General features: G+C 50.5%; 1 protein-coding gene across 2 annotated transcripts in view; it reads right to left on the bottom strand.

Annotated features, from left to right (window-relative positions):
• The window catches only part of FGFR4 (fibroblast growth factor receptor 4), a 54,271-nt gene that overhangs the window by 16,154 nt on the left and 16,008 nt on the right, over window positions 1-22,109 (bottom strand). For both annotated transcript variants that reach the window (XM_069651494.1, XM_069651495.1), the window contains exons 3-7: window positions 10,072-10,323; window positions 8,907-8,999; window positions 5,029-5,195; window positions 4,074-4,197; window positions 44-234 (exon numbers count right to left, since the gene is read on the bottom strand). In XM_069651494.1, the coding sequence (XP_069507595.1) occupies window positions 44-234; window positions 4,074-4,197; window positions 5,029-5,195; window positions 8,907-8,999; window positions 10,072-10,323 (827 nt within the window). The remainder of the gene's footprint in view (window positions 1-43; window positions 235-4,073; window positions 4,198-5,028; window positions 5,196-8,906; window positions 9,000-10,071; window positions 10,324-22,109) is intronic.

Genomic DNA, 22,109 nt, shown 5'->3' with positions numbered 1-22,109 from the left:
TGTCCAGTCAAATCTCGCCCCCACTGCGGATGATGAGCCTCACCTTGAGCACCTGCACGAAGGGGACCCCGTCCGGCCCATAGCGGCTGCCATTCACCTCAATGTGCTTCAGCCACTGGATGTGCGGCTGCGCATCGCTGTACACCTTGCAGAAGAACTGCACGTCGCTGCCCAGCATGGCTGTGGTATTGGCTGGCAGACCGGCCTGAAGGATTGGCCTGTGCGGGGATCTCTCTGGAGGGAAAAAACAGAACCACAAAGAGGTCAATAATAGTAGAAGCTGGTGGAACTGACTCTTGCGTTTTTGGACAACCAGACTCACCCACCCAGGATAATTTGTCCCATGAGAACAGCAACAAGATCATAAAACGAACACATTAATAACCTGTGACAATTCTCTAGCACGGATCCTTTCATGGATCTACATACAGCAGCGGCAAAAGGTGAGCACATGTGACTCTATGAAAGATCCCATGTTGAAGAATTCTCGGCCAGCGACTTGGAAAGGTCGGCAGGGCAATGTATGGTAGTCAAATGTCAGCGAAATGTGCCCCTCATTCCAAAAATGAAAGGGGGTTACTTAAGACATCCTCCATGCTCGCCCATCGAACACTGGATCACAAGGGTGGGGAGCCAAAGCAATTTAATACCAGAAAATACTTCCTGAACACTCTTGATAACGGTGAAGTGGATCCATGAATCCTTTTGGACCTGTTGGCAGTTTATAAACACAGCCAACCATTCAATTTGGCATTAGACAATCAGTGCACATATGACCATCAGCAATATCCTCCCACTGTACAGTGGCTTCACTCTGTCCGGTCAGCAAGAGCCGAACAATTAATGTAGGGTGAATTACATTCAGGGATTACACACCTCATGATAAGATATGATAGGTTATTTATAATGCGCTTAGTACCCAGAGGTTTCTAAGCGCGGACTCGGGGATCGAACCTGTGGTGCTCCGTGTCGTCATGCTTCCAAGGCGAGCGCGTTGCCACTGAGCTATCCTCCCGAGACTCATGCGGAGTGTCCTATTCTCCCACCCGAACCCTGTCCAATGTGGACGTGTGCCAAGTGGCTGGGGCAAGTCATTGCTCTAGTCTAACATTCCAAATGTACATTAATGACCCCCAAACATGGCTCATAAGAGAAAACACATATGGGTACCATCCAGACCAGGCCCAGATTTTAGAATGTCTGGTCCATATTCAGGGAAGGATGCATGCAAGCCAGATTGTGCAGATGGGAGTGGTGCACGACGCACATCCCACACAATGTACTACATACGCCAAATGAGAGTCTCTCCTCGCTGGCTACCTACATAAACCCATGCGACCATTATATCTAATCCACCGCTTTAGGGCATCATCCCCAACGCCACCAATCCCAGAAAATTCCACGAGATCACCAGTAGCAATCATTTGCCGCCTCTCCACTTGATGAAAATACTACCACCCCTGATGCAAATCCCACCCCTCTCGGGACCCCAGAGCGCTCTTCCTGAGCCTACTGGACTATCCGAATGCCATTAACTAAAGCCTGTCGCTGGGGAAAGGGCTTTCTGGACCCCCCCCAGAGAAAAGTACATACACTTTATCCTACATTGTAAGGTACAAGAAATAAAGCAAAGTGGAACAACACCCGACTTCCATCAAACGAGTTTATCCCATCAAAATGGAAGAAAAACAAAACCCACGTGCACGGCTGTAGCCCTGCAGTTAGCTGGCCAGTCTGATAAGTGTATGTCTGTTTTGGAGGCCGCTACCTAAAACCCGCCTTCAAGATGCATGGTTCAAACACATCTTGTACCTTTAGGATTACACAATGCAGAACTAAGCAGGAAATAGGCTAGAGAGCAAATGCACAAGCATGAAATTGCTGCTACCATTTAAGTACTCGGTGTTTTTACTTGCCAGTACTTGTCTGGGTACTTTGTATTAGACTGGGGGTGTTCGTGGGGCTCGTCTTCCTAGGAGGGCAGGGCCTTCAACGCTCGGGTACACGGTGGATTGGACGTATCTGGCATCGTTGCTGGTTAATGACAGGCCTTCAGGAGTTAACAAGAGACCAGTGTATGTGTATGTGTCTGTGCGTGTGGACTGCGGTGGCAGAGTGGGGGTGGGCGGTCACTAATTACCCACAGTTTATGGCCCCTCAGCGTCTCAGGCCTTTGAAATCGCTCTATGAAGGATGATGACCTTTGGGTGCTGCTTAGGCCCAGGAGAGCGGGCCTGTGACGCAGTATTGTCTGTACCTGTCTGCACAAGCTTACCTCACCCCTTTCACAGCAAGTCTCCGGTCCAGTCCCACCATGCTCTCCAGTCCACACCTCTCTCTTCCTCTCCACTAGCTGCAATGATATCTCTTGCTAGGGTCACCAGATTATCAAAATAGAAAACCGGGACGGCCACAAACATAAAAGTAGGACTAACCCCCTACTCGTCCAGCCTGCCAGCACCCACCCTCCCCCCACCCCATATCCTCGACTCCCTCCATCCTAGTGATCACACAGTAAATAATGATTTCCATTTCCAGCACTGCTTTATATGAACTGTGCAGATTTTGCTGTAAATATAAGCATGTCAAAAACAAAGGAGCCTTTGCTCTTACACCTATTAGTGCCCAATCCTGGTACATTCCATGCAAAACCAGGGCGTCTGGTCACCCTATCCCTTGCCCCCTCCAGGTTTTCGGTACACTCACTTGCCGGCCCCATTTACATGAGTGAAAGTGAGAGCTCCCGGGGAGGGCATGAGGGCAGGGCAGGACACCTTCAGAGCGCCATTCCAAACCTTTTTCGACATGATGCCTCCTGCACAAGGTCTTGCAAGTGTATTCCCTAAGTGAACCCAGATACAGCAAACATGATATACTACGGTTGGGAGGGCGATTAAGCCCACCAAGTACGGTCCTTATGAGCGGAACCAGCACGGCCTTTATAGGACCCCAAACTTTCTGCCCCAATCGACCTTTAAGCTGATCCAGCGCAGCATCAAATGGAGCCCATAATTTGGCGCCATACGAAATAACGGATACAATCTTTATGGGTGAATAAAGGGGTTGTAATCGAAAATAACCCTGTCAGCCCCATATCCTCTGGCGTTTTCCTCGTGAGTGGAACATAGAGATATCTAGATTGAGGAGTAAGGGGCATGAAGGAGTGGAAAAGTGTAGGGGACCTCCCATTAAAAGAAAAAGAGAGTGACCACAAGGAAAACGATGAAGTAACTTACCACACAATAATTCTTGTCGATCTAATCACGCACATCCTTTGACAGGTGTGAGCTCGCCTATGGTAAAATTGAAAAGCATGACCGGGGCAACTAGTGCCACCTAACCTGTATGGTTTCCACAGCACCTTCTCGAGCCCCTCATGCATCCATACATTGTATTGTTGTAGTAACTTTAATTCTACAAATCTGCCTATGGTAACAATACAATTATTACAGTTTTTTGGGACATACCCTTCCTTCTGATTTTCAGAACTATGATCCACACAACCAGGACTGACGTGCACCCACGCTATCGCAAAACACTCTTCCCCGCTGCGTCCCTCCTGCTTTTGGTTTGCAGTATCCAGTCCTCTTTCCCCCCCCCCCGTCCTCGTATCTTTCCTCTGCTCATTTGATCCTCTACAGACTCAGATCTGGATACCCCTGGCGGGGGCAAAATATGCCACTCCGCGGACAAGCCTAGGCTCCACGGTGTGATTTGGCGCAGTATAAAAGACTGTTAATGTAACATAACATGAGGGCGGCCACCTAGTTTGGGGTCGGGCGTGGGGGTAGGTAAAGGGGATGGGAGGATGGTGGCTAAAATGGGCGAGACAGGTGTGATGCCAGAGTGATGGAGGCTGCCTCAGAAATCTTGGGTTGGAAGGCTAGAATACAGGGATTTCAGACAAACCACCCAGAGAGCTGGAAGGAGGCTTTTGGAAGGGAAGTTGGGAGCGAGGCTTGGGAGAGAGCAAAGAGCTGCGACTCTCAAGGGAGGGAGGTTGTGGGAAGGCATGAAGGGGGGCTGGAACGGTAGCTTGGTTGAGGGGCAAAGGAAGGAGAGCCAGTACTCACCGAGCACATCCAGGAGGTAGCTGTAGCTGATGCTGCCGAACCTGTTCTCCACCAGGCAGGTGTAGTTGCCGCGGTCCGAAGGCACCACACTCTCCATGACCAAGCTCCAGTGCTGATGGCGCAGCTGTAAGGGGGCAACAGAGAGAGGTAAGGACGCCGCACAGAGCCCCTCGGGCCCCTTTGCCCAGCTCACGCTCTTCCCCACCCTCCACAGACCAGTCTGCTCAGCTCTCTCTGCACGCTTGCCCTCCGATATGAAAAGTGAGGCTGCCGTGGGGATGGGTGAGAGCAACCACAGGCCCCTCTCCTGAGGCTTTAAAAACCAAGGGGAGTGTCTCCCCTGTGGGTCTTCCTGTCGGTGCATTTGTCTTATTTAAGGGGCGTGAGGGTGTTGGCAGCAGCTTGGAGTGAGGCTGAAGGCGAGGGAAAGGAAGGTGCCCTGGTTGTTGGGACCAGTCTACGCTAGCCAGTAGACGCGGGCGCCTCCATAGTAAAGAACCCCTCCTGCCCGGGGACATTCGGTGTCTCCAAGAAACCCGTCTGCATTAGAAGTTAGTGGAAGACCACGCGCGGGAATGGACGTTGGCTCAAAATAAAGAGGCAGAGGAAGTCTGTGCTGTGCTTAGGAGCTGTTTACCCAATGGATCCTGGCTCCACCAACACAGAGGCAGTCTAAACTGACAGTGAATCACCCCCCCCCCCGAACTGGGGGTTTTGTGGACCTCTAAAGCAGCCAGCAGATTTCATGAGCAGCCAGTGTAAGGAGTTTGGGGCATGCTGACTTATTCGAAGCTGCCTCACCCCTGCGATTGTTTAAGTGGCATAAAAGCAACACAAATAACATAACATACCAGACAGTTCTCATGCTGCTTACGTCAGATCGCACATGCCAGAGAGCATGCAAACATCAAACCCAGATCCTGCCTCCCCTCTAACCCAGGGCCAGATATCTTACCCGGATACCCCCAATGCGGTGCTCGCCTCCAAACTCGCGCCCATTCTTGAGCCACCGAATTCCTGGGGTAGGGTTGCCTCCAGAGGGGCACCGGAACTTGACGGTGTTGCCAGCAGGGACGGCGTAGAGTTTCTTGTCCATGCGTTCTGGCTGGCTCCAGAAGGGTGCTGAAAGAGAAGGGTCTTTTGTCACTCCAACCAACCAACCAACAAGGATAAGCGAGGGCCAAAACCATTCACTGTCTCACTGTCCCACCCTGCAGTGTCCCCTCTGACACGCTCACCATTACTACTGCTGTCCTGGATTGTCCCCTTGCGTGCGATTGACTGTCTCACCTAGGTGACCCTGGAGCCTCCCCTCTCCTCATCCCACCCAAAGTCCAATTCCGGAGCAGATCCCACCCGTTCATGATTCAACATTTCAGATTGCAAACCCATTGTCAGAGAGCAGCTCTCGTAGTCCTAACCTACTGGCAAAAGGGACAGTGCCAAATACCCCCCCCCGCCCCATACACTGATTGCTATGGTGTGTCGTTACCCTTCACTTGGTTGTGAACCACAACCCCATTAAATAGTGACCGTTCAGTAGAAAGTAGAGTTTAGACATTCCATGAGTTCACAACAAAGAGCTGGCCCTGATAAAGGCTGCGACGGACACCAAATCATCATTGAATTCACAGCTCATTGTCCAGGATGGCCTAGCCTGGATGGACAACCGCCAAAGAACTAGATACATCTCTGGGGAAAATCTCCCAGAAGATCAGAAGAATAGAGCACCAGCTAAACCTCCACAGGCAAATCCAGAAATATATCCGATGCCCATTGGCAAGACAAAAACAACCGCGGCATTAAAAGAATGAACTCCCAAAAAAATAAAAGACGGCTCTTTACCCAGATGTTATTTTGAATAAGATTCTCAAACACAGCGCTGAACCAGTCTGAAAAACCCCTGTAAAACTATTTGCCCTTCTGCAGAATGATCCCTTACCAACACGTGATCACAAGGGCAGAGTGCCCCTGCGGAAAGGGGGCCCCAGGGGAAGAGGGGGGGTTGTGCAGAGCGTCATCGGGGGTATTTAAGGGTCAGGGAAGGTTCGGGACGGTTGGGGGACTTTGGTTTGACCCGCCCGCCCCCTTTGTTCTTGGGTTATGGTATCAGGTTCAAGTTTTCTGGGGAGGGCGGTTTCCATCGCTTAATTTTGTGTTATTTGGGATCAAAATGTTTCTGTAAAAAGTTGCTGGGGGGGGGGGGTTGGTACCGTTTTCAGTTGGTATTGTTTTGGTAGTTTTATGTGACAGGTTGGGGTATTAGATTTGTGTGATGTATATTATTTGTTGCTGATGTGGCAGGTCAGACTGGCGGCAGGTCATAGGAAAGAGGAGTTTGGTGTAGAGGGGAGTCTGGATGGGTCTGGGAAATTGTTGGGGTGGCGGGGGCATGGCCCCTTTTGATGTAGGGGGAGGGAAGCGCAATGGGGGAATGGTGCGGGAAAGGATGGCATGGTGCTGTTTGCACAAGCGGGCTACCCCGGGGGAGCAGGTATTGAACCTGAAGGGGCATGGCCCCAGGGGAAAAATGGGACGCCTTGAGAAGTGGTAAGGAGACTGTTGGGACCAAGGAATGTTTAGGGAGGAAGTTGATTTATTTATTTATTTATTTAATTATTTAATTGTTGGGAAAATTAAAATTGTTGTTTGGTTGTTTAAATAGTTTGTTAGTTTGTAAGGCCAGGGAGCCAGGTAAGCGTTTTATTTGTAAGCTTTGACCTGTCACATTAAAGCAACCTTTTCCACTCCAACGAGTCTGGGTTTTTGTGCAGTAAGTCAAAAACTGGTGCGTATGCCCCGGACCCAAACAACGTCAGGCTGTCTGTGTAGCGAAAGCTTGAAAGCACTTCTTTTCATGCGACGATGCGTGCTCTACACCATGTCTGCCATTTTGGGCCCTTCATAAGGAGAGATAGCCCGTACTGCCACAGGCCCCTCGTCCAGGCTGTGCCTTTCTCCTTTTCTTAAATTTGGTAACAGGTGACTTAAGGAATAAAGGGGAGTGTTGCCTTCTTACTGCCTAACAACCTTCCTACACTTCCAGCAGTTTCTTTTCAAACTTATATCGCATGAGGACCAGTCTCCCCTTTCTCTCCTCCCTGGCCCCTATAGTGCTCCGAAGTCTGCTCTGATTATGTTGCTGCCATCATCAATGAACTTTCCTCGGGCGGAGAGGGACAGTATGGCCAAAATCCACCATGGAAGAAAGACCCTCTGCAAAGCCTTGCTGTTGTTGGCTCTGTGCATTTTTGGGACAAGCACTGCTACAAGTGTTTCATTGTAGTTCAGCATCATGTACATTCTAATGCAAGCTGGATTTGCTACTTACCACATCAGTGGTAACCCACCCGTGCGCCACGGTGGAGGTTAGGGGTCATTCACCCTCTTTTTATTATTATGGTCTTTACAGAGCGTGGACCTCGCTTCGAGAAGCAACAGAGCGCCTTGCAGAGGTGTACACCAGTACAGATACACAACAGGGCGCTTTTCAGAGGTACCAACAGAACAGATATACAGGGGGGGGTAGGAAACAGAGGGGCACAGCTGCACCGGGTGGTAGGGAGGAGGGGGCAGATGGCGTCTAGCGAGTCAGGAAGGCGTGGTGGGGGGGCTACATGATGGCCTAGATGTTGAGGAGAGACTCCTTGAAGAGGTGGGTATAAAGTTCTTTTTTGAATTGTAGGAGCGCGAGGGCCAGTCTGATGCCGACAGGGAGGAGGTTCCGTAGTCTTGGGGCATAGGCAGAGAAGGCTTGTTTTCTGGTCCTTTCCTTTTTGCAGCGGCGGATTCTGCACGCATCCTGGCTTCTGTTGGTGTGCTGTCCACCGGAGATGCTGAGTATCTCCATGAGGTAGCTGGGTGACTTGAGGGTGACTGCCTTATAGATGATGCAGCAAGACTTGAAGGTGATTCGTGAGTGCAGTGGGAGCCAGTGAAGGTTGATGAGGGCCAGGGTGATGTGGTCGTATCTGCGTAGACCCTTGAGGCGGCATGCAGCCGTGTGTAGTGTGTATGCAGTGGTCGAAGTGTACAAAAAGAAGTAGTGGAACGATGTTCCCTGCGGATCTCCATTTCCCCATCGCCACGCCCCCTCCCACATACAATCCAAACCCCCAAACAAACATGCATGCTGTTTAAGGGAATGCTGAGTGCAGTGCCCGGAAGTGCAAGTTTCAACTTCTTCCTAAACTTTTATTTCAAAAAGAAACTATTCTGGAACGGTTTCTTTTTAAGATAAAAGTATATGAAGTATCAAAGGTGAAAAAATAAAAATAGAGGAGCACTGCTCCCAACCGCTCCCGCCCACTTCAACCACTGAGTGTAGGCCATTTCTCAGGGGCACAATGGAGTATGAGGGGAGACCATCTGCGCACCGCTTCCACGTGCTACCACTGCAGCATAAACACACGCCTCCGGCATGCCTGCTAAAGAGTTACACAGGGAGTCCTTGCCTAATCAGTCAATCTGCAGGTTCACTTACAGAAAAATGACCATCACACCTCATAATATAGGGGCACGCGTGTGAGCACCAGCTGGGAACTGAGAATGGTCGACAGTGACCGAACCAGAAACCCAAGGAGGCCAGAACGGCACATAGTTCACTCGACTCAAAATGGAGACACTCCCGGGACACAAAACTCTGTCTCAGACATCACATTGCCGGGCAAATACCAGAGACGGCGGGGAGGGGAGCATGGTATGTCCTGCACTGGAGCCAGTCCTCGAATTCCACACTCCAGGCCTGTTATTATCTTTTATGGCCCTGGTGGATCTGTCTGGGGAGGTGAGGGGGGCGAGGGGTTGCAGATTAGGTGCTTAACTCACACAAACCTTCATGAGAGTAGGAGGGGTCCTCCCCTATCTCGACTGCAGAATCCTCTCTGCCCTGGTCTTCGTCATCGTCGTCACCGGAGGCCAACGAGTCTGCGGGAGATAGGCACAGAAACCACGCACAGTGAAAACGCAGCCTCTGCACTCTGACCCCAGCCGCTGGCGCGCCCTCTGATAGACCTCCGTGTAAAGACAGGAGCCCCTGAACCCCATAGCCCACCCCCACATACAGTCAAGACCCCACTGCAGGTCTCAGGAAACAGTGAACCCCTGAACCCCATACTGTGAGTACTGCCCACTCCTGTTTGAAGACAAGAGCCGCTGCAGCTCTCGGGAAACAGGCTCGAATCCCTGAACCCCATAATACACAGTCACGCCCGCTTCACCTAGCAATAAACAGACGGAAGTCAATGCACACAATACTCGAGCACCGCAAACCTGCAGTCATCACTTCACATACATGTGCCCTTTGCTGCCAGGTACCCTGCTGGGTCTCCTACTCCAGACTACTAACAGGTAAACATTTGCCTCACATTCCTGCTCTGTAAGTTATGTTCCAGCCAATGGTTATCGCCCCATTAGCATAGCCCCAGTGTCCCACTCTAAACTCTGGCCCAAATTCTTACCCTTTATCTTCCATTCCAGCTTCCCAGAATCCTGCTCTGTAAACTCCAGTGCCAGCTTCCCACAGTTAGCCGAGCCCTGCTCCAGCTTCCTGCCCTGTGAAGGCCCCTTCCAGATTCCCAAAAAGTAAGCTCCCGACCCAACTTCACACCCAGTTACATCCTGCACCAGATTCTTCCATGACGAAGTCAAACCTGAGATTCTCACTTGGTACATGTAGGTCCCAGATTCCCCTTCAGTAAACTCCAGCCAAATAAATTTCAGCCACAGATTTGTTCAAGGCAAATTCTGGCTCCTGATTTAAAACTGGATAGCTCAGTCCCCTGGTTTATGCTAGGCAAGCTCTGATACATGTCAACCCCATGCACAGCCCATCAAGCTACAGGCACACATATCGTCTGGTAAGGTCTAGCCCCAGATTACTACTCACCAGGTTTAAGCGCCAGTTTCTGGCCCTGGCGGATTCCAGCGACAGATTGCTACCTATTAACGGTCAGCCCAGAATTGCCCCCATATTCCCCAGTTCTGTCCAGTTTCTTACCCACAACAGATATGGTGAAGTTCCGCAGGATGTAACCGGTGCCGGGCACCACGCACAGATAGAGCCCAGAGTCCTCGTATGTCACATCTGCGATCTCCAGTATAGTTTGGGTGAGCCGGATGCGGCCGCCGGGCAGCAAGCGGGTGCTCTCCTTGTACCAGTTCACAGTGGCACTTTGGTTCGTGTCGCAGAAGAGCTTCAGGGCATTGCCAGGGTCCAACAAGAAGTGCTCCTCAGGTTCGGGGGGCGGCTCTGCAGAAAAGAATGTCAGTGAGTAGCCAGTGAGCATGCGGCCTTGACAGTGTTGGGGCAAAACACTTAGTATCAGAGAGACTTGCATCAGCGATGGCTGTACTTTGAACAGTGCAGAGTAACATGCTACTAATTTTCTTCTTTTTGCCATCCTAGTGGGTTTCCGCTTCCGCTTATGTCAACCTGTTTCCATCTCACCTTTGTGGTCACTGAGTGTGCATCAGGTGTGTCTCGTTCTCAAACCTATCCTCGAGACAAGTTGATACAAGCTTAAGCGCAACCCTTCTCCACTCCGCAGCTAAGTGGGCTTAATGGATAGGCTTGTTCTGCCTGGGTGCTTATTACCACCGAGGTCATAGGTCCCACCAACAAAAAAGGGCAGCCTGAACTCGCTCACTGCAGGTAAACACCCTCCACCCCTCTGAACTGGGAATTTCTGGTATCAGGTAATAAAATCGGGGCAAAAATGTCGCCGGCAAAAATGCCTTGGCTTGACCCGGTAAAGGAGTACCCCATTATACCATTTAAGGGGAGCGGCGGTTGGGGGCGTGTCCCCTGCTCCCCTTAAATGGTATAATGGGTCTGGGGGTTGCGTGGGAGTCCCCTGCATCATTTAAATGATTGTGGCGCAAAAAACCAAGGCATTTTTGCCGCGATTTTAAGACATGGAACCGAATTTCTGTAGTCCACAGCGGCAGAAACTGGTTTGGATCTGCTCCCCACTTGATAGCAGACGAATTGGCCCAGGTTACGTTATTTGGAGGCTCTAAATCACCACCGTTGTGGCCACGTAGCACGGATCTCCTCTCTATGGTGCATCCCTGAGCTGGGATTCTGCAGGAGTGCGCTCTATGAGAGGTGCCCTACGCGCAGGGGGTGGAGCTCAGCCATGCTTTTTATACATAGCATGTCATTTCCATCTCATCTACCTTCAGATTATGTGTTTTTACAATTCAAAGCTTTTTGGGGGGAACATTATGGTATGGCCAGGTGCCCCCAAATTTGTTGAGGCGCCTTAAACTCTCCACGGCTGTAGACAGGAAATAGAAACCATAGGCAGGCGGTTACCCAGAGAATTACTAAGCTCTTGGAGAGCCAGGGCGTGGGAACCCTTTCTGGGCTCCAGGTGAGTAAACCAATGACAGAGTGTGTTTCCTAAGTGTACAAGAGAGGGGCAGGGCCTCCCGTGCTGGAAGCCTTTAATCACACACAGAGAGTCCTCACATCACACCACAGGAAGATGAAAGTGGCCGAGGAGTCCAGCATTGGCAACAGTGGGCTGGCTGGATTCAGGCTCAGACTGGCCGCCAGGCCAATAGGGACATGCCGAAGTGCGAGCCAGTCTGTTTTTCCCAAAGTGGGCCAAGAGTTCCTTCCCTGTACATCTTGTCGTTTTGACCATTGTTCCAGAAGCAATATTCTTTCAAATTCAAAACCTGCAAAACAACTTCCCAAAAAAACAAAAAAAATCCTCTTTGAGTACTACTCATTCTGTCACAAAAGGATCAAATTGCCATTTGCAGCTGTGAGCCACTTTGTCATTGATGCCTGATCCAACTGTATGATTCTCTCCAACGCTGGCTGGATTTAGGTTCAGAAAACTGGGGGCTAAATGTGGGGGAGAGGCACAGCACCCAAGAATATTGCACATGGCAAGAGTCAGGTGGGTGCCAGACGTCGGTGGCTGGCTGCTGAGTGGGGCCCCGCGGCAGCCACCGCGTTAGATGGAGGTGTGTGCAGAGGAGCTCGGGTTAGAGACTGAAGGCAGAAGGCGAGGTGCTGCTTCAAGAGGGCGGAGACAGACCGTAGGAGAGGGGCAGGGAAGCAGTCACTGGGCGAGACAGGCTCAGGGCAGAGACAGACTGTAGGAGGGGGGCAAGGGAGCAGTTACTGTGCTGGGGCGAGACAGGCTCAGGGCAGAGACAGACTGCAGGAGAGGGGCAGGGGAGCAGTCACTGGACTGGGGTGAGACAGGCTCAGGGAAGAGACAGACTGCAGGAGAGGGGCTGGTCAGCAGTCACTGGGCTGGGGCGAGACAGGCCCAGGAAAGAAACAGACCGCAGGAGAGAAGCAGGGCAGCAGTCACTGCGCTGGGGCGAGACAGGCTCAGGGCACAGACAAACTGCAGGAGAGGGGCAGGGAAGCGGTCACTGGTCTGGGCGAGGCGGGCTACGGGCAGAGAGACTGCAGGAGAGGGGCTGGGCAGCAGTCAATAGGCTGGGTTGAGACAGGCTCAGGGCAGAGACTGACTGCAGGAGAGGGGCTGGGCAGCAGTGACCGGGTGGGGCAAGACTGGCTCAGGGCAGAGACAGACTGCAGGAGAGGGGTAGGTGATGTATCTGCGGCACAGGTGTGGCAGTAATCACTCAGGAAGGAGTCTGGACCCAGGTAGGTAGAAAATAGAATGCTTCTTCATTGCTGCAGGTACAGTTAGAAAGTAAGAGCAGGAGCAACAGGTAAGCACATCTTCCTAGTGAGGGCTCCCATCCCGCCGTCTCCAACCGACATCCCTGGAACCCTCCGGTCCCTCCAGGTCACATTCCATACACACCATGACAGCTCATGCACACATAACATTCCAGATACAGCCCAAGTCACTACAGAGTGAAAGGGGAGGGAACGCTTGCCCTTGAGCTCTGCTCCTTTTATCAGCAGAAGCGTCAGCTGATCAGACATAGAAACAAGCCTCTCACTGAGACACCGTGAGAGTGACGAGACAGTGGAGAGAAAGCAAGGCACCCACGGTGAACTGGCCTATAGGGAACTCTGGAGATTTCCCGGTAGGCCTCTGCACCCTGGGCCTCTTTTGTGTGGTATTTCTGCATTTTCCCATAGGAAAAGGGTTGGGCTTGCTGAAAATGTGTAATATGGGGCCACTTTCAAAATAATTTATAGGGCCTCTTTTGGTTCCCAGTCCACCTCTGGCACCGAGAGACGGTACGACGTCCTATCATTGACAACCGTTTTTCAACTGGTGTTTATACGAACACTTTTTGCAGAAAAATCGAAATTTTTGGGGGGAGGGGCTTTGGAAAGGGCATATAAAGTGTTGGAGGGTGGGGGGTCAGGAACAGTAAAAAATAGGGGAAGGGGGAAGGGCTTTGGGGGGACCCAATATAAAATTTTCAAAAAATTGTCTGGAAAAACACCCGTCAAAAAAACTGGTATCGATAATATGGCATAGAACCAGAGAGACAAATGAGTAGAGACAGTCTGAAAGACACAGAGATCTACAGACACAGGGGCACTGGCATACAGACCAAGCAGAGAGGACAGAGACATCCAGGGAAAGAGATAGACACACAGAGAAAAGACACAGAGGTGCACATGCAAGACGCAACTAGGTGGAGACCATGGTGGAAAAATATCGAAAGGCCCACAGACATGTTAGGGCTTTCCATGCCTGCCCATGCTTGATTGCATAACCTGGTGATAACAGAAGTGTAATGACCTGTAGGCTTTGAATGAATCAAATGCCACTGGTATTGCTCTGGGCATCCTTCTAGAACACGGCAAAAGGCGAAAAGCTAGACCGACTCCCACCCCAAAACAGGTAGAAAGGCCCAAACTGCTAGGTGGCAACCCTTCTGCATGAGACCAGAAGCAATCCCAGACATGCTTCTGCTCACTTGGAAGTCTTTAGTGAGGTATAGCCTGCGTCTCTAAGCACCGAAGGCTTGGAAATCCACCTGGGCACCGCTGCCCACTTGGGGGTCAACACGCTGCTTTGGCTGGTCGCGCGTCGCTTCTTAATTGCTGTCAAAGTTGTTTTGTTCCTGATGTAGGCTTTGCTGCATGGATGTCTTACTCCCCTGTAGAATATGCTTCTTGATTGCAACCTGTGATATTATATCCCTGCTTGATGTTTCACACTTAATCTGCACCCTACTAACACTCCCAGCCTTACATCATAACCGACATCACACTTCACCACAGCACTATACACTCCACACAATGTCCGGAACCACTAGTAAGCACAGGAACAATATTGCATTGACTCACTCAGGTCACCACACCTACAAAGGCCGGAACCCAACACTGGCCCACAGACTACCCACCATGACCACAGTGCTCAAACCTACCATAACAATCACCGATCATCTATGCAACACGCGTGTCCAGCCCACGCCAGGGTCTACCCAGACCTCTTCCTAAAGGACTGATCACCAGTGACGCCTCAAAACCTAACACACAATCTGCACACATCAACACATCACCAACGTGACCTTGCAATGCTCCCACACACCGTACGCAATCCATTCTCTTACAGGTCCTGCAAGCACCAAGAGACCACCAAAATCACTGCAGTGTGCTGCGTAAACCCGCCTAACATTACAACACACACACTTCTCTCGCTTATGAGTTTTACAAATGTGTATCTGCCCCGGGGTGCACCCAGAGTAGTGGTTCTAAGGCAGGCCTTACTGGACGGTAACGCTCAGCTATCTGTCCTTCGGTGACGTCCTCTAGTCCCTGGCCTGCGGCTCTGGTTTCCACCTTATCTGCCCCTCTGTCATCACGTGGCTTCCCTACCACGCCCAATGACAGCAGCCAACAAGGAAGTTCGTGCAGGACTTGCTAGCATTCTTCTGACTGGCAAGGGGTGTGAGGAGTGCCCGGAACCTCTAGGTCCAAGTCCCCGGGGCAATTGGAGGTGGTAGTCTGATGGGACAGTGATCTGCTCCAGGAAGTTATGGGGCGGTGCCTGGGGTCGGCCAGCGAAGTGGACAAACCGTCGTCGCTCAGGAATCATAGGGGCTTTGGGGAGCGGGATCTAGAGGCATCCTGTCCAGGCCGTTGAGCATTGTGGGATACGCTCCCGAGGACATGGCGGGGATGCAGGCCCCTCCCCTGCCACGCACTGCGAGAGTGCAGATTTGATTGGTCTACTGGAGTAAATGTGTTTATGTAAAAACTGGAAGGATTAATTTTTTCTATACTTTGTTCATGTAGACTTCTGACGATGACGTGTTGCATTTTGTTTGATAAATGCGGCCTATTGCACCCAAAAAGAATCTCTGTGTAAGTCTCCATGGCAGCCTTCGGCCCTTGCACAGCCCATGCCACCGCACACGGTGCTCCCCTACTTTTTAATTAAGTTTTACTGTTCCTATACTTTTATTTTATAAAGAAACCATTCGTTTTCCAAACGTTCCCTTAAACAGCAGGCACATGAGTTTTGGGGTTTGTATTGTGAGTTGGAGGGGGCGTGGTAATGGGGTTCGTGGGGAGCGGGGCAGGCTAGTAGGGAACATAGTTCCCCTACTTCTTTTTGTACACTGCGACCACTGCACCTCACAAGCACTGTGCCCGGTGCCGGCTCTCCCTCTCAGCCTCTCTCCTGACACACTCCATCCACGTGCTGGTTCTGCGCACCCGGCATGCCGCATCTTAGTACGCCTCCTTTGGCTGCCTCCTTAGTTGTCAGTCTTTGCTGGCCTTTGTCTTGTGGTGTATCTCCATACTGCAGCGGCATTGAAACCTTTTTATGCCGAGCCACCGCCAGCTTCAGTAAAAATATTGCTGCTAATCCCACCTTGTGAAAAAAACATTGTTTCTGGCTGCCCCCCCCCATACCATATCTACTTATGTTTTCCATTACAAGCAGTCACCATACTCCCTTTTTGAAGAGCCTCGTGCCCCCCTGGACATCCTTTGCCCCACCCTCCACAGTTTGAAGACCACTGCCATACTGCCTCCCCATATTAGTACTCTGCCACTTTTGCAACCCTTACAGACTTTCCCGCGGTACTCATAGCTAAAATCACCACCGAGGTGTTCTATACGCATTGCTTGTACCTGTACCCTGGGCGGTTCCAGCCGCCGAAGCCACGCCCCCCGTCCAGGAAGAGGAGTAGACAGGGTAGGGCCTGAGCAGGCAAGGTCCACCCAATATCAATAAATAAAATAAATAATTAAATAAATGCCCACTCAGCAGCGCTGTTTGGGCATTTACAGATGTCAATGTCGCTGCGGTGGGCCCAACTACATCAGCTTCAGCCCCCACTTGTTAGACACTCCTGGCTACGCCTCTGCTTCCAGGTGTAAAATGCTTAAATAACTGACTAACTGACATCTAAAATCACCAACAGTGGAGAAAGAAAAATTGCATTAGTTGCAATCTTTGGATTGAGGGGCACAAGGACATGGGCACATACTTCTAGAAGCTTAAACTGCTGCTATACATGAAATGTTATGGCGAATAAATAAGAGAGAGAGACCAATTGACAGTGATGTGCAGCAAGTAAATAACGGCCCTTGTGGTTACCCAGACCCATGCGAGATGCTGGGGAGGGGAACGTGGCTACATTTGAGACGGTGGCCGAGGGAATGAGAAGATGTTTAGAGGGAAGTTATTGGGAGGATCGAGTTCCGTATGGGGCTGCTGTGACAGTGATTTGAACTGGGGGTATTGGGAGATCCACGACTGGTCACAGAAAGGGCACCCAGAAATGAGTGACTAGTCAATACAGGGATGCGAAGCTGCTGTGAGAGCGGGGACTGGCTACTCTGTAGATAATTAGACCTTCACAGAGTATATTTGGGAATGCGTGACTGCTTCGTTGTTGTTTTGTGCCTTCCCCCCTGCGCTAGAGCAGTCACGGTCCCCTCTCTTACCCCTTCTGGCTGCTGATGCGTAACCTTTGAACTTTGCCCGCTCTCAGGGGGTCACTGTGCTCAGCAGGGCCCCCGGATTGAGAAGTCACCCTGAAAGGCCTGTGACAGCCTGACAGATGCTGGAATGAACCTGTCACATGCAGGGTGACCCCACCATCCCCCCACCTCCTCCCAGGCAGGTCTACCAGGGGTTTCCATTGTCTGCACTCAAGCTTAAGGTCCAGTCTTTTCACCAGGTCTGGAAGCAGCTCCCTCTACCCCCATCCCTTCCCTGGGCGCCCCATTCCACACACCACCCCCTTGCTCTGGCTTACTTGATCCCCCTGCCCTGCATCCCTCCTCCGCCAATCTCCACATCACTTGCTGTACCCCCTTTGTCCTGCCTCCCCACACTCTCATGTTTTCTCTACTCTTAGTCTATGGATAGACTGTCTCGGGGAGTGTCTGGCCTGCAGCTGACTCTGTCCCAGCCCTACTGGACTTCCCGCCATGTCAACCGGTCAGTGATTAACTCGGTGCAACCTTTCAAAGGCCTGCACGACGACTCTTCAAACATACCCTAAAGATTTTACAAAAGTCATTGTATCCTCACAAATCATTTAAATATAGTCTATCACGTTGTAGTTTGCTTTAAGCAATGTTTTGCTTCAAGGGCCAAGCCAATGGCCTCTACGAGCTAGGGCTAGTTATCGCCCACGGCTTTGCATACATTGGAAATGATGAAGAAGAAAGTCACCACACTTTAAACTTCCAGCACATCTAGCCGCATGCCCTTGCGAGATTCAGAATCGCGTACCATGAAGCCGCGGTATCAACAAAGAGCCCGACACAAATGTTTCTCCAGCAATCATTTCAACAAGCAACTAACAAGCTTTTATCCTAACACTATGTTATGTTATCTTGCATTTGTGTAGCGCCTCCTGCCATAGTGTATGGGGTTGAAGCCCTGCTGCCTGTCAGGAAAGCAAAGGAGGAGTATGAGAGAACATTCAGTAGTGGACAGGAGGAGCAACGTCGGGTAGATAGCCGAGAGGATGCTCAGGAAGGCGCAAGAAGGAAAAGGTGGAAGAGCCATGCGTACAAATCGACCACATTTATCGGGGCGCTGTATTGTACTCTATGGGGCGCTGCGCCGATCCACATCCGAGCTCAGCATCGAGCATCTGCCGCCAAAGATGATAGGACTGGAGTTCAATTAACAAATGAGTGTGGTTCCGGCGGGATTGGAGCGAGCCACATAGTGGACCTGGTCAATTCTTTGTGAGTCGATGCAATGGGTGGGAGCAGTTAAGTGCACGTCGAGATTATTGCTTGAAAGGTTTCTGTGTCGAGATTATGCTAAAGGGGGAATTTCAGTGGTGGGAACTTAACCTAGACAGGAACCAAGAACCTGCAACCCATCGAGTAACTTGACACGCCTATGTGAGGGGCGTTGACACACCTCTACTAGGGCCACTCAATGACGTGAGGTGAGAAGTCGAGCAAACATGTTTTGGAAAGTATAATTGACTACAGATTACCTTTTTTACTAAATAATAATTAAAACAACTTGGCTTTACGTAACTAAATATAAACAAACTTTTAAAAAGTGAGGGTACGCCAAAAATGAGAGAACTCATCAACCCGGCAGATCCATGAAAGCGGGCAATAACTGGACTCATTTCTGTTACAAATGATGCACAGCTGCAACATCTCTCCCACCAAACCATTGGCTGGCTCGCTCCCTCAAGAATACTATGGCAAGAGCCCCCGGCCCTTCAAAACAATAACCCCCCACACTCCCATCCTGCCAGAAGCCAAACCATCATGCAAAGCAAGATGAATAACTAAAGGTCAAATACGCCGGTGGGTGGCGGCAAAGCAGTGAGGCCCTCCACACTGGGGCAAGAGTAAGAAGGAGAAAGGGGTATGCAAGGGAAGAGTAGGGGTATGCAAGGGAAGAGTAAGGGTATGCAAGGGAAGAGTAAGGGTATGAAAGGGAAGAGGAGGGGTATGCAAGGGAAGAGTAAGGGTATGCAAAGGAAGAGTAGGGGTATGCAATGGAAGAGTAAGGGTATGCAAGGGAAGAGTAGGGGTATGCAAGGGAAGAGTAAGGGTATGCAAAGGAAGAGTAGGGGTATGCAATGGAAGAGTAGGGGTATGCAAGGGAAGAGTAAGGGTATGCAAGGGAAGAGTAGGGGTATGCAAGGGAAGAGTAAGGGTATGCAAGGGAAGAGTAGGGGTATGCAAGGGAAGAATAGGGGTATGCAAGGGAAGAGTAGGTATGCAAGGGAAGAGTAGGGGTATGCAAGGGAAGAGTAAGGGTATGCAAGGGAAGAGTAGGGGTATGCAAGGGAAGAGTAGGGGTATGCAAGGGAAGAGTAAGGGTATGCAAGGGAAGAGTAGGGGTATGCAAGGGAAGAGTAAGGGTATGAAAGGGAAGAGTAGGGGTATGCAATGGAAGAGTAAGGGTATGCAAGGGAAGAGTAGGGGTATGCAAGGGAAGAGTAGGGGTATGCAAGGGAAGAGGAGGGGTATGCAAGGGAAGAGTAGGGGTATGCAAGGGAAGAGTAAGGGTATGAAAGGGAAGAGTAGGGGTATGCAATGGAAGAGTAAGGGTATGCAAGGGAAGAGTAGGGGTATGCAAGGGAAGAGTAGGGGTATGCAAGGGAAGAGTAAGGGTATGAAAGGGAAGAGTAGGGGTATGCAAGGGAAGAGTAAGGGTATGCAAGGGAAGAGTAGGGTATGCAAGGGAAGAGGAGGAGTATGCAAGGGAAGAGTAGGGGTATGCAATGGAAGAGTAAGGGTATGCAAGGGAAGAGTAGGGGTATGCAAGGGAAGAGTAGGGGTATGCAAGGGAAGAGTATGGGTATGTAAGGGAAGAGTAAGCCTGACTCAAAGGGCCCTAGCTCAGAGGTTCCCCTTCCCAACACCCCCCCCTCCAGTGCAGTAAAATACAAACAACCAAACCTTCGGGCCTCGCTAGGGGTATGGTGTGGACAGTAAAAACATGTACTTTTTCAAATATCTCCTACCTTTAAAATACCACCCAATTGTACACCGTGGTGGCATGGGATATTTACCACATGGGGAGAGAGAAAGCAACGCACGGGCCAAGTAACCCAGATTTATTCCATTCAGTCGCTACTTTCTGTACACCCCAGGCACTAAATGTGCCAGGCCATTCCAACTCATTACTGGCTGGAATTTTAAAAACATGTGTTATTTCAAATGACACACATTGCCACAGAGCGAGACCGGGAGTGTCAAGTGCCGGGTTCTGTGGGGCCAGGCTCCCTGAACGCAAGACAATGTTGAGAAGTCAATAAGAGACTGTTCTCCTCTGACTTAGGAAACCAATTGCTGCTCCTTGAATTTAGAGGAACGTACATTTTCAAAATGCTGACTGTCACGTTTTACTCATTAGCCCTCTCCCTGCAAGTATTAGACATTCACAGCCTGGGCGTATAATGATGATTAAAAAGCTTTCTTTCCAACGAGAAATAGAAGTTACAGACACAAATGACTCTACAATGCTTTACAACCTTTGGAAGGCCATTTGCTTTACGTTCAAAAGCTTTTATTTAACTTTTAGCATTCTAACAAAACCAGATGGCCTATACGCATAGTAAGCAAGGCCCATTGTGCAGAGAAATAGGGTAAATGTCAATGCATAGCAAAAGAAACCCAAGCATAGATACATATAAAAAACAAAAGTGCAAAACATATTGTACATATGAAGCAAAATGCAGACGAACAGTCAGTCATCCCTTTTCTTGTAAACTAGGACGATTTCATTTTCTGCATCTGCGAGTGAGTGGTTCAAAATACAAACACCTGTGAGGTTATAGTACTTGAGCAATTTGAATTATTATATTTTGCTGTTTCGTGCTATCTAAACTGCAACGTGTTGGAAAACCTAGACTAAACTGAATTAACTGTCAGAGTCGAGCTCCCAAAAACTCGTTCCCTTCAACTAGTCCCCAATGGATTTAATGTTCAGTACAAATGAAATGTCTATCTAAAATTAGGCAAAAAACAATGGCGTCCGAGTACACTCGAAAAAGTTGTAACCGAGTGGCGACGGTTTCCCTGCACTCAAGGGCTCCCCGGGGCTTAGCGCAAAGGGTGGCAGCAGGGTTGGGGCTTGGTGGGGGCGAAATGGCGCGAATACCTAGAAGGCCCTTTCAGAGACTAAGACACAGGCTCCTTTGGCTTGGAGTGGGGGGCGTTTCAGGCCAAACCGTTGGTTTCTTAGATTTCGGGGAAGGAGAAACAACTCAGAAGAAAGCAGACACTGCACAGTGCTTCACTGTTGACTCGTTGGCATCTACGGGCACAAGAGGACAACGAGTATGAGTGACCACGAAACCCCTCAGTCGATGTGTAATCCTGGAGGCCGCCCATGGCACTGCACCCCTACTGGCCTTCTGGTGGTACCGTCCAGAGTTAGTCAAATGAAGCCTCCTGCACACTGCCACAAGCCTTTCAGAACAGCCGAGCTGCCAGAAAATCGCCCAACGAAGGGCTCTGCCAGAAGGTGTGACTGACACACGCAGGGTGGTGAGATTCCTGTGACTTCTTCCCAACTCGCTGCAGCTGCGCCCTGTGACCATGCCCTCCTGTAGGATGACCGGTCCCTTAACTTGACTGTCGCCTGACCTCTCCGTCCCACAGGGGGCCGTTCTCGCTGTTTATTCGACTCCCTGTAGGTTATTTCGTGGTTTGGCCGTTGGGTACCCCCTACAGGTGTCCTCTGTCTATGCCATGCCAGCCCCATGGGGGGGACAGATGAGCCAAGGGAGCAGCTGGGCCAAGTAGGGGTGATGAACTGGCCCCATGATATCTATCAACGACCAGGCTGTAAGAAGGGGTCGTGCCCTTCAAATACCCCTTCCTGTCCGTGACCCTTTCCGGGCTGTTCAGGAAGGAGATAGGTCCTACAACATAAACCCCCACATAACCTCTGACTCCTCATCAGGGTAGAAGGAATGGGAGGGCCACAAAACACACCATCAAAGCTACTTTGGCTGAAATACTCTCGAACAAACACCTTTCTGCTTAAAACTCACCAACTTCAAACCGTTTGTTGAAGCCAAGAATAAATCTGCCTAGAGGTGGGGGGCTGTCGGAAGTGTGACCTAACCCGACCGCGAGCTGGCACTATGAGAGTCTGGGGTATCATTCTG

The sequence above is a fragment of the Ambystoma mexicanum genome, chromosome 3p (genome assembly GCF_040938575.1).
Source record: "Ambystoma mexicanum isolate Mex_15411 chromosome 3p, UKY_AmexF1_1, whole genome shotgun sequence".
NCBI lineage: Eukaryota > Metazoa > Chordata > Amphibia > Caudata > Ambystomatidae > Ambystoma > Ambystoma mexicanum.
Note: the sequence above shows the minus strand (reverse complement) of the source record. Positions and strands in the feature narration are given on the sequence as shown.